Raw genomic sequence first — 12,218 nt, 5'->3', positions numbered from 1 at the left:
CAGCAACACAACCCCAGAGTTACTTTAAGTGCCAATAAATGAGTACAGCTTTAGTTTCTTTCTGGAATGCTAGGATAATGAGTGGTCCTATTATTGCCAGTTTTGATTTTAGCAGGATTTGTGCTCTCCGGAAAGGATGCAAAAATCAGCCGATGTTCTTTATGAGCATGAGTATAGAATAACTGCAATGAGTTTCTGTGCTTATCTTGTGTTTTTTTTCTCTTTGTGAGTACTTTAAAAATGGAGCCAATCAAAGCAATACCCTAAATGACCAAAACTCACTCTTAACCTAAAAGAAGTTATTACACATATTGTTGGCATAGTATCTGGACCCTGAGATATTTCAAATTGAGCATAGTGGCTTGGAATAGCTTCTTTAAAATGAATAATAATAATAATAACTAAGCCAGAAGAAAGGCATAACCTGATGTAGGATTATTTCGCATCGATGGTATACCTTGGGAAGAGCAGGAACCAATCTGTCTGAAAAAGTTAACCAAACTTTGATGAGAATGTCAACAAGAAAAATCTCTTTTCTCCCATTGACTTGAAGAGCCTAGAGCTTTAACGAGGACAATCTCCTCTTTAGCAGTGGCTCTGCTAATGGAAGGGAGTGGGTTGGAGCCCAGTTGCTGAGAACATGCCCCACTGTATTATGATTACTTTGAGAGTTCTATCTTACATCAGCCAGGAGCAAGAGAAGTGAACCATGAATCCTGGCCACCATTGCACTAGGAGCACAGATTTCATGTGTGATTATATTCATTGTCTACGTGACAGTGCTGAATGCCAAAATACTAGGCCAAGTATGCTAACATGGTTGGCTAAGGGAATCCAGAGTGCCTTTTTAGTTGTAAGTTTCAGTTTTAACATCCTTCTCTCCCCCTCATTGTTTCCTATACTGCTTGGTAAACTTTTATCTTTTTTCACATCTGAAATCCCAGTGGTAACACCCCCAGGTAAGGTAGCCATTATTTGTTGTCCTAGTTGATGGGACTACAAGAAACAGCCTCCTCACTGCCAATTAAGAGACAAATTTGAATTGAGAGGGTGTGTGTTGATTCCTCTTTCACCGTTTAAAATTTGGATTTCCCCTTAAATCCGGGTCTTAGATTTGTCAGGATGATAAATGGTGTATGTACCCTGTTTCTGGCCAGAATCACCTTTGCCGTTTTATTTATTTTGATTTATGGGTGAACATTGAGTTACTGTTGATAGCTTTATGGTCTCCTAAGGGCTCTGTTGCAACAATATGTTTAGAAATAGCATAGCATTGTGGATAAAGCCTTGGACTGGGTATCAGGAAAAGACCTGTGTTCAAATCCTGCCTGGCATTCCATAGCTTCAGGATCTTGGATGGGCAAGTCATTTAGCCTTAGCTTTCTGATCTGTAAACCAAAAAAAAAAGATATCTGTAGCACCTACCTTATGGGACTGTTTAGGAGGTCAAATTAAATAATATGGGTAAAGCAGAAGCCTTTCTGGCCAGACCACCCCAGACACACATCTCCTAGGTTTTGCCTTCTTCAGCCTGCTTTTTGGGGACTTCCCTGTTACTTGCTTCATGTTTATTTTCCAGTGTCACCTGGTCTGGCTAGTCTGATAATTATAGTGTATTCTTCTGGGAAAAGGCTAGCTGCCTTCTTTCTTCTCCCAGGTAACAGAAATGTTTTAACAGTTGACTTTAGGAGACACCCAACTTTGTTTAATCTGCCGAAGTGATTCTGAAATGGGAATTTTAGGCCAACTGGGTTGAGAAGATGATGCCATAGTAGACAAATAAGGATAGTATTGAGGGTTGGGACAGATATGGCCTTGCACTACTCCCTAAATTCACACAATATAGATAATAAATAAACTGCCTAATTTGCAGATTAATATGACTTGTCCCAGTCACAGCAGTCTTCTTTGGGGAAGAATAGACCTTTCTCACCCTAAGTTATAAATAAAATTATGAATCATTCTCATCTCTGCCATTCAACTCTCACCTCTTAATTTCTTGGTGATCGTCATTATATTGCCTCATGCTTTCATTTCCATTAGACATTCTTTCAGTTGTTTTCCAAGAGGAAAAGCATAATTGGTCTCACTGCCTCAAATCCCTTCCTGCTGCCAGAGTGAGTTTTCTCAAGTGCAGAATGTGACCATCCCACTCCCCTACCTCATGCACTCCAGCGCAAACCTGTGGCAGGCCGGCTTACATACAAAGAATGTTTTTCTCTACATTTTTTGTGGGCCACCCACAATCCTTTGGTGTGCCACAAAGGGCCATAAGCTGCCTGCCGGTCAAAGGATATTCTACATCTGTTCTAGAAGCTTATTACTGCAAGGCGTAGGTAATCCTATCTCTTGACTGGACCTCTGATTTCAATGATATAAGAAACTCCTGGAGGAGAAAAACTCCCTGTACAAATGTTGGCCAGCACCATTTTGGAAGCTTATAGTCTTAGAGTTGCCTAGAGCAGTAAAGGATTAAAGGATCTGCCCAGATCAAATATAAACTTCTCTGCTGGGCATATATAGGCAAAGCTGTATACAATTTGGCCCCTCCTTTCTGTTCAGTCTTCTTACCTATCACTCCATGTCACAGTTCACCATAATGACTTGCCGTTCTTCACACAGTACCTTCATTTCCCTTACGGTACTTGTGCTGGCTACCCTGGGTACTCCCCATAATTAGAAGGCTCTCTGAGATCTGCCTCCTAAAATCCCAAGGGCTTGAGTCAAGCACCACTCACTCCTCCCTAGTACCTTCCCTTCCAGAGTTACCTTCAATCTACTCTGTATGTGTCTTGTAGTTACCCGTTTATGTACATGTCTTTTCTCTTTAGAACAGGGCTGTCCAAAGTGCAGCCCATGGTCTGCATGCGGCCCGCAGTGCAATTTTATGTGGCCCGCCTGTGTTTACTACAGGCGTGGAAATGGACATAAATGCTTGAACTAAAGCATTTGTGTCGATTTCTGTGCTTATGGTGGACACAGGCGGACCGCGTGGGGGCTCACGCCCTGTGTTTTGGACAGCCCTGCTTTAGAACACAACAACCTTGAGGGAAGGGGCTGTCTTTCTATTTTCTTTGTATGCCCAAAGCTTAGCTCAGTGCCTGGTGCACAGTACATGCCTAATAAATGCTTGCTGATTGAGTGATAGTTGTTTGCCCATTTAGTGAATTAACCCATTTTAATTGTAAGAGATATGCTAGTAGAGAAGTAGAAAATCTACACATACACACCCCCACCACATTTTTTTGACCACTGCTTACTCATCTTGGTGTAAGAATTATGCTTTCCAAATTCCTGATACAGATCTAACCAGAAACCTTCATTGTCCTGTAATCTAGATAAGGAGAGATTCTGAGGTACAGGACCGTTGGCTAGTCCTTTGCCTCACAGCAAGTGCTGCTCCCCCAAGTGCTTCCTGGACTCTCTAGCGAACAGACAGGAGATCCATTTTCTTTGTATGGTCAGTATATCTCAGGAGATGTGAGTCAGCATCCTGTTCAGAATGGTCTGTTGGTTCTTTGCCACAGAAAATAGACACATTTTCCATAAAATGCCAGACTAGGATCCGGTTTGGGATTTCCATCCACAAAGCTGAGCAGAAAATACCAGCAGGCTAATTTTGTGGCATTGGTATTATGCTGTGAAAAAAAAAATTAAGCTCAAGATCTTCTTTATTGCTGAAAAATTCTGAGGCTGGTTAAGGGTGGAGTGGGGTTGGAGAGGCATGGTGAAGTCTGAGAGGATCAAGCAAGGCCTTATGTACGGAGGTGGCCCTTGGACTGGGCCGTGAAGGGGAGCATTGAGGCACAGCAGAAGTGAGAGATGGAATGTTGTATAAGGGAATCTGGTTCTAGGTTCTTGAAACCCTGAAAGAGACAGTGTTAAGTTATAAATTTTGTCTGGGTTGGCACATGAATATTTCAGTTCAAAGAGAAAAAAACCTTTAAGAACTCCATTTATATTCTGCTTTAAGATGGCAAATCTACCTTCTTAGTTGTTCTAAAAACAAAACTAACTGTATATGTATTTTTTTTAAAAAAGCAAGAACACCAACTTTGCAAAAGAGATTTCAAAAATTATTCTTGGCTCAAAAAATTTACATCGATCTTAATGCCATATCTCTTTGAATTTGCCTTTACTAAGTCTCTTTTCTAGTGAGATGAGAAAATTCAAGTGTTGCTTGAAATGTCTGTGCTAGGAATTTATACCCATGAGAACCAAATGAAATTTGGATTCTAATGCATATATATTCTTAAATTAATTTTGTTGATATCTTTTGTTTTTACGTCATCTTAATTTCCAAATATATCCCTCTCCCTCTCTTCCTGAGTGACCATCCATTGTAACAAAGAATAAAAAAGTTAGAGGGGAAAAAAGTTCAGCAAAACTAACATATCAATGGAGTCTGACAGTAATGTAGTATCCTATGCCCTGTAATCCCTACCTCTGCAAAGAAGGAAGGGAGGGAGAGAGGGAGGGACATTTTTTTCAACTCTTCTAGGGAATAAACTCAATCTTTACAATTATGTAGTATTCAGGGGTTTTTGTTTATTTGCTAGCTTGTTTTCCATTTACGTTTTTCTCACTGTAGATTATTTTTTGCTTCTGTTTACTTCACTCTATATCAGTTCATATGTCTTTCCATGTTTCTCCAAATTCATTTTTTCTCATAGTTTAATATTTTATTACATTCATGTACTAAGTTCTTCAGCCATACCCTCATCAATGGGTGTCAACTTTGTTTTCGATTCATTGCTGCTACAAAAAACATTGCTCGGAATTTCCAAATGAACGTATAGTAATTCAGCCTGCCATCTTCCTTTTAGGCCTCTCTCTTCTCCCGGTTCTAATAAACTCCAGAAGTAGCCATGACATATTGGTACGGCCAGATACTATTCTGAACCTGATGGAAAATTGAAGAGATTCCTTTGGATTGGAACTTGAGTTGTTAGGGAAGGAAAGTCAGAGTGCTTCATAAGGTCAAGTTGTTTCACTTATCTGAGCCTCCTCTTTTCTCTCAAGTGAGGACAATAATATACACACTACCTGTTGTCAAATAGTTGTTGGGAAAATTAAAATGTTTTATCAGTTCATGCTTTTGTCAGTGTAGAAATATTCTCCAGTGTAGATAGATGCAACCTAGCTATAACCTAGTTAGATAAGTCCCAGAGAATTGCTTGAGGTATGTAGTTAAGTAACTTGCCTGAACAAGTCCTGGCTAAGAAGTTTCGGAGATTGGATTTGTACTCTCCAAGCCCGGCACTCTGTCCACTCTGACAAGCTGTCCCTGCCCTAGAGTCAGCATGTAAGGACAGAAAGAACACTGGCTGGACTGGAAGTTAGAGATGTTAAGTTGGAATCCAAGCTCTGTTCTATAAATTGTAGCATGGTAGATCTATGCCTCCAAGGCCATCTAGGAAGGAAGGAAGGAAAGAAGGAAATGAACATTTATTAAGTGCCTACTGTGTACCAGGCGCTGTGCTAAACACTTCACGAATATTGTCTCATTTAATCTAGTCTAACCTGCTCATTTTCTGAAGATGAAACAGAAGCACAGACAAATAAAATGAATTTCTTAATATCACACAGATGGCATTAGGGGAAGGATTGAAACCCAGGTTCTCTGACCCCTGACCCAGTGTTTTTTCCATTGTACTAAATAACTTATGTGACCTTGTCCATGTCCCCTATCTTTTTTGTACCTTAACATTCTCCACTGTAAAATTAGAATGGTGGGCCAGTTGGCCTTTGACATCTCTAAATCTGTGTCCCTGTACAAAGCCGTATTCTTATTATCCCAGCTCTACAGTTTGGTAATTCTACATTTACATTTTCTAGTTCCATGCACATTAGGAATCAGATGGTCCCGCACCATGGCAGGGTAGAAGCTCCTCCTAGTATCTGTCATTAACTTGGCCCTCACTCAGCAGTGTTGACAATGAGCGTGAATAAATCTGTAGGAAAAAAGTGTATTCCATCTTGTGTTCTTCAACTGCATCCTGGGCTGGAATGATGAGCCACCAGAAGACCCTTGCAACTTCAACCTGTTCTGAACCATTTTCCACAGGAATAAGCTGCCTCGAAAATTATGGATGGCAAGTGGAAAGGCAGCAGCAGGTCACTGAAGATAAGATGGTTATGTCGCATAGGCAGCCATGTGCATATTCGGCTCTTCTTATGAAAGAATGAGTCTCTAAATGAATCAGACTTAGCAGTCTGGTACTCCATTTTTTTCCCCATTCCAGTTCAATTTAAACGTGCAGACAATGAACGTTGTTTGAGAAAAAGCTGATGCAAGGCCAAGTGCCCTGGGAGCTTCTACTTGCAGAAATAGACTCTGTTTAATTGTCTTTATAGTCAGTGACATTAGCTTTTAGGTAATGGATCACATTGTTCCTTTGTAAACTGTCCCAGTGTGTCAGATGCTGCATCTCAGCAGGCAGTTTGCTTGGTAAATAATTTAAGGGAAGTGCATTCAGATTGTTTCAGGCTATAGTTGTTGCTGACGAACCTTGGATAGCGTTTTAGTAGGTTGACCCACTGAGATAGTAAATTCTGACCATTGATCCGTAGTGAGATGCTAGAGAGGAAAAAGTAAGGTCTGGACCTGTCCCCATTTCTGGAAATGGGGAGTGCATGTAACTTACCATGCGCTGCAACTGGGTGAGTTAGTTCAGCTGCGAATCCTTCCTTTTTAGGCCTCATTGCTCAGCTGGAGAGATTCAGGCAAAGGCTGCCCTTCTTCCCTGACACACTGTTGTAGAAAGTGCAGTCTACAGAAACAGCCTTGAGTAATGGCTCTTGGTGACTTTCTCCTGTTCCACATTCCAAAGACCTACCCCTGGCTAGCCATGTGTGTGAACTCCCAGCTTCTACTTCCGGGGGCGGGGTGGTGGCGAGGGCTATGGGGAGGAACTCTCTTTATAAGTGAACGTTCCTGATGTGTGTAGTCATCTGGCTGGGTTGGAACAATGGGTTCAGGCTCACCTCTCTCCTCTGCTTTTCTTTTTTTTTTTAAACCTTGAGGAAGAGTTTTAGCTAAACTAAAGAGTATGAATCCAACCTGGAATTCTTAGTCCAGTGAACGTTCTTTTATAATTTAGGCATGCTTAGTTGTCAGTACTTACCAGGAAGTAGTCTATAAAAACATCCTTGCAGATGATAAGATTTTTTTTTTTAACAAATCCCCAACAAATTTAATTGATGCTTTTTGGTTTTACCCTCATAGGCATTTCCACTTTATAATCCCAACCCTGAAACTTCCCTTTGAACAAAGCAAAAAGAGCCAAGCAGAATGAACACAGTGACAGTGGGCGACAGCACATATAACATTTCATACCCAGAGTCCCCCCACTCCTCCAAGATGAGAGAAGTGACAAAGATGCAGTTTTAAAAGTCTCTTTGTTCTGGCTACTTAAAAAATAAGAGCTAATTCGCCACACTACAATAAAACAATGCAGTGATATATTGTTCTGATGGATCCTTTTATGAAACTTACTCTGAAATGCCATTTCATGTGCCATTTTTACACCCTCTAGCTCGTTCTATTTTTGTTCCTTGTGAACTTTATAATTTATTTTAAAGATCACATTGTACCTTCTCTTTGCTCCGTGACTCTTGAAATAAACGGCCTTTGGCTAAAACTAATAAAATTCCGACTAATGGATTTATTTTATTTTTTTTAAAGAAGTATCATTGGTTTTCCTTTGGAGAAAACTGTTTTGAGTTAGATTCCGTTTTACCTGTGTATGTGCCACTTGACATCATCATTTCAATTCACCTGTGGTTTGTACAATTACATGACAGGCAGGGCAAGTCATGGTAAAGATTCCCTGTCTCTTTCCCACCCCCCTTTTTTATGCAGGAAGTCCATATTCAGTCAGGAGAGGTCTTTTACTTTCTGAATTCTTGAGTTCATGTGTTCTTAAAGTTAATGGTATCTTGGTGGCATTTCTCATTATATAAAATTGGAAGCTTTCAGATGCTAGGAGGCATTGCTTATCTTTGTAAATACACATGTTCCAATTAAAATAGGTACTAAAATATTTTGGTGGCACTTCAGAACTCCCAATTTAGATTTAATTTAGATTAAAGCACTTATTCTTTTTAATAAAGTTATAAAATTGATTATTAAAATTGCCTATTGAAGATTAAAAGCAGTAGAACATTTATTTCCCTCACAAAACAATTTAGTTTTCACTAAGTGTGATTTTAATAATCAATTATGCTATTAAAATACAACTGCCGTATCGAATCTAAGACTCATTTGTCATAACAGTTGCTATAATTAGAGAAATTATACCTAGCTGCTTGTATAGCTATAAACCTGTAATAAATATAAATAATTGTCTCCATTAATTCAGCTTGCAGCTACTGTTCTATTAATCTCACTGTTAAGTGGTAATTTGAGGATCTTCATTTAAAATGCCACTGCATCTTTCTTGTTCCATCCCACTGCTAGAGCCTCACAAATGCACCTCCTACTGTTGATTCCAGAAAGCAATTTATGCATAAAATGTTTCTCCCTGAGAGTAATTAAAATGTGTCTTTAGATGTGAGGTTTGAGGCTATCAGAAAAGATGGGAATAAAAAAGGTATGGATTGGACAAGGAAGTATATGGAAGATAAGGAACAGATACTGATGTCTTGGTGTTTCAGGCAACCAAACAGTAATGACATTTTCATTAGAAAAGCTCAATTTGAAATTCTCTAGATCGGACGACCAATGCAATGATCTTTACCAACTTGTGTTTCTACAGGGGTGGATGAAGTTACCATTGTCAACATCTTGACAAATCGCAGCAATGAACAGAGGCAGGACATTGCCTTTGCTTATCACAGAAGGACCAAAAAGGTATTACAGATTTTGTGTGTAGAGGATGGTCTTATTCTAGGAGTGTGGGTGGCATGGGATTACTTTTCTGGAGAAGAGTTTTGGATCTCCCTCAAAGTTTCAGACCAAGGGGTCACATGAGATCGTCAGACTGCAGGGTGTTCCTAAAGTCTGGACACATAGGCAAAAATGCATATTTTTAAGAAATGAATGAAATTTTCAACAACATTTTATTTAATTGGAATATTTTTTTCAGCATCCATAAATAAAGTTTTATTGGGACACAGCCATGCTCATTCATTTATATACCATCTATAGTTGCTTTTATGCTACAGTAGTGGCAACAGAGACTAGCTGTGTCTCTCTCAACTCTGGACTGATGCTAGGAGCCTCACTACCAGTCTCAGGGATGACATTATCATTCTACAGAATTTCAAGTGCTATGCCTATTGGCAGACTGTGAATTTTTTTCTTCATCCCCATTGTGTCTAAACAATAAAAGAAAAGTGAACTTTGGATGTTGAGCTTTTAACGCATAGTGGAGTCTGGATTATTTTGGTATTGAATTCAGTGGCAAAGCAGTTTATTATGCAGTAACAGTATGGCCATGCTAAAAAAAACCCATAACATACACTGACATTACCAGACTAAGGACTCGCCACAGTGTTCCCCACTCACAAGAAAACAGTGGTTGGAAAAATTAGACGTATTTAATTGGAATATTAACAAATAACGTCTTCGATATGATTTCCATCATTTGTGATGCGCTTTGCAAGATTCATGTGAACTCCATGCAATAACTCCACATTGCCGTCAATTTTAGCACTTTCACTCTTTGTGTGTTCAATCAAGTGTGTTGCATCTGTGTTTTTCGTTGAGTACACCTTCTCCTTTAGCATACCCCAGAAAAAGAAGTCAAGGGGACTAAGGTCTATTAATATTCCAAATATTTCAAAATATGCATTTTTGCCTATGTGTCCAGACTTTAGGGATACCCTGTAGTTTGTCCAAGGCAGCAGCACTTGGAGATACATGGTATTCCTTCCTTTATGCTGTCAGAACCATGTAAGTAGATCCTAAAGGACTTGAGGGTACATCAGTGGAAACCCTCTTTCCCTCCTAATTAGAGTACATGAAAAAGAATTTCTAGAATTGGGGAGAAAGGGCTTATAAATTTTTGCTTGGGAGACTAAAATTTAGTATTATCTTGCCTATGCATAGAATTATATGGTAGCCTTTAGGGCTGAAAGGGGCCTTAGAGTCCTTTAAGTCTATTTCATTTTACAGATGAGGAAACCAAGACCAAAAGAGGTTAAATGACATATCCAGGGGCATATATACAATAAATGACAGAATTAAGATTTGAACCCAGGACCTCAGACTACAAAGCCAGTGTTCTTCTCAGTGCACCCTGTTATCTCACTGAGCATCAAACATCCCAAAATGACATTTTGTCCCCCAAAAGATCTACCAGGTTATTTGTAAGCTTTCCATTAAACTGCCTGCAGAGCTAGCCATTTGATCTACCAGGGTGCTTTAACCAGGGAAGAGATCCAAGGGTATATATGCCACTGGTTAAGGTGTTTTGTGTATTTTTGTCTGTGGTTTTGGAATAGCCAAGTGCTTATTCACCTTTTACTTCGTTGTAGTATTGGCAGTTTTTATTTTTAACGGCTTGCTGTTTTATTTTTAACTTCTTGTTATTTAAAGTACCTGATTTATTCTTGGGCAGGGTAGTAAATGCAGCTTCCTGCAGCTCACCCTTGACTTCTCCCAGGCAGGCTTTCACTGCTAACAGTGATCTAAATGAAGCAAAGGAACCTGTGCTTGGATGCAAGGGAAATAGGGTCCCTGGGTCCCTGGTAGGGTCGAGGAAAGACCGTGGTTGATGTGACTGTAAGATACCTTTGGGAAGTAGCCAAGTCATGATAACATTCCCTCCTCTTGGAGTAGTTGAAATGGCATAAACAGGGGAACTGGCTTCCTTCATTCGTTATGCATTATAATTCCTTCTGGAGCTAGGCTTTTATTAATCTGCCCTGGTAGAGTCTGGGTGCATGTTTTCTTTCTCTCACTCCCTGAAAGGATCTGTGAGCGGATAGAGCTGTGTCTCAGTTAAAGGAGAGAACCTCTTTCTTCAGAAAATGTCCTTGTAGTTGCTTTCTTAGACTGTCACCTTTAGAATGTTATTCCGGAACATGCCATCTTAATCTATATCCCTTTCTTGGTGTGCATGCATGTCACACGTAGAGAACAGTAGGTGTAAATTTCTAATCAGACAGCTGACTGAATGAAGAAAACAGCTTCGCTGAGCCCTGCATGGAGCAAGGGTCATAGATCTAGAGCTGAGAGACCCTCTAGTGGAACTCCCTCATCCCTATAGACAATGGAGTGTGCTTATTGACCTCAGAGATGTCACTGTATAGGGACAGCTTACTATTAGTAACACACAATTATATAGATTCTTAGTGTCTCTTAGTACTAGGGTGGGCAAACCTCCTTGATCATGGCAGGATTATTTACCAGTCTTTTAGATACCTGTGAGTAGTTGCTTACTGCTACAGAAACAGTTTTAAGTCTGTCTCCCTCCCCCTTCCAACCCCTTTTCTCTTTGCTGAGGAAACTTTTCATCTGTGATGAAAAGGATAACAAACACTTTGAAACAATTCTGGAGGGAGTAAGTACTGGGAACAAAACCATGCTATATCAAATTGATATCAAACTAAGAAAAAAAAGGACCCTACAATATAGAGAGACTTCTGTGAGAAAGGCAGTGCATCTTTGTCCTTTGCATGTAAAGGCGACAGGATGAATAAATATATCCGTAGTACTGGAAGTGTAGACAGTGGTGGGCAAAAACAAGGGAAGATACTATGAGAACGGACTAGGGGGAAAATATTGCCTGTCTCAGTTTTGTTATTCCCCAGAGGAGATAATGCCAATTAAAAGAGTTTAGTGTTAGAAAGCAAAAAGTAATCTTTAAGACAATGATAAGTTATTCCTCATTTTTGACTGATTTGCATGTAGTGCCATTGAAAAAATGCTCATTTGGAGTCAGAGAACCCAGGTTCAAATCCTAGTTTCTGCCTTTTATTATCTGTGACCTTGGACAAATCATTAGGAGAAGCTTTCCTCAGAATTATTCTAATTGGAAACCTGACCATGATAGTTCTGGACTTGTACAGGAGCCTCTGTAAAATGAAGGGAATTGACCAGATTAAGTGGGACAAAGTAATTTCCAGGTGTTCCATTGAATGCTAGTGGTAGGACTAAGGCATAGGCAGGAGAGAAGAAAGGAAGGACGAGGAAGGGAGAGACTCATTTGAAGAAGGGAACTTCTTTAAAGTTATTTTTTGTTGAATGATGCCAACATCATTGTCTTCAC

At 39.7% G+C, this 12,218-nt stretch overlaps 1 protein-coding gene across 1 annotated transcript in view; it reads left to right on the top strand.

The window, feature by feature from the left end:
* Positions 1 to 12,218, top strand: part of ANXA2 (annexin A2) — a 57,567-nt gene that overhangs the window by 27,428 nt on the left and 17,921 nt on the right. The window contains exon 4 of the mRNA XM_036736155.1: positions 8,760 to 8,854. Within this exon, the coding sequence (XP_036592050.1) occupies positions 8,760 to 8,854 (95 nt within the window). The remainder of the gene's footprint in view (positions 1 to 8,759; positions 8,855 to 12,218) is intronic.

The sequence above is a fragment of the Trichosurus vulpecula genome, chromosome 8 (genome assembly GCF_011100635.1).
Source record: "Trichosurus vulpecula isolate mTriVul1 chromosome 8, mTriVul1.pri, whole genome shotgun sequence".
Classification (NCBI taxonomy): domain Eukaryota; kingdom Metazoa; phylum Chordata; class Mammalia; order Diprotodontia; family Phalangeridae; genus Trichosurus; species Trichosurus vulpecula.
Note: the sequence above shows the minus strand (reverse complement) of the source record. Positions and strands in the feature narration are given on the sequence as shown.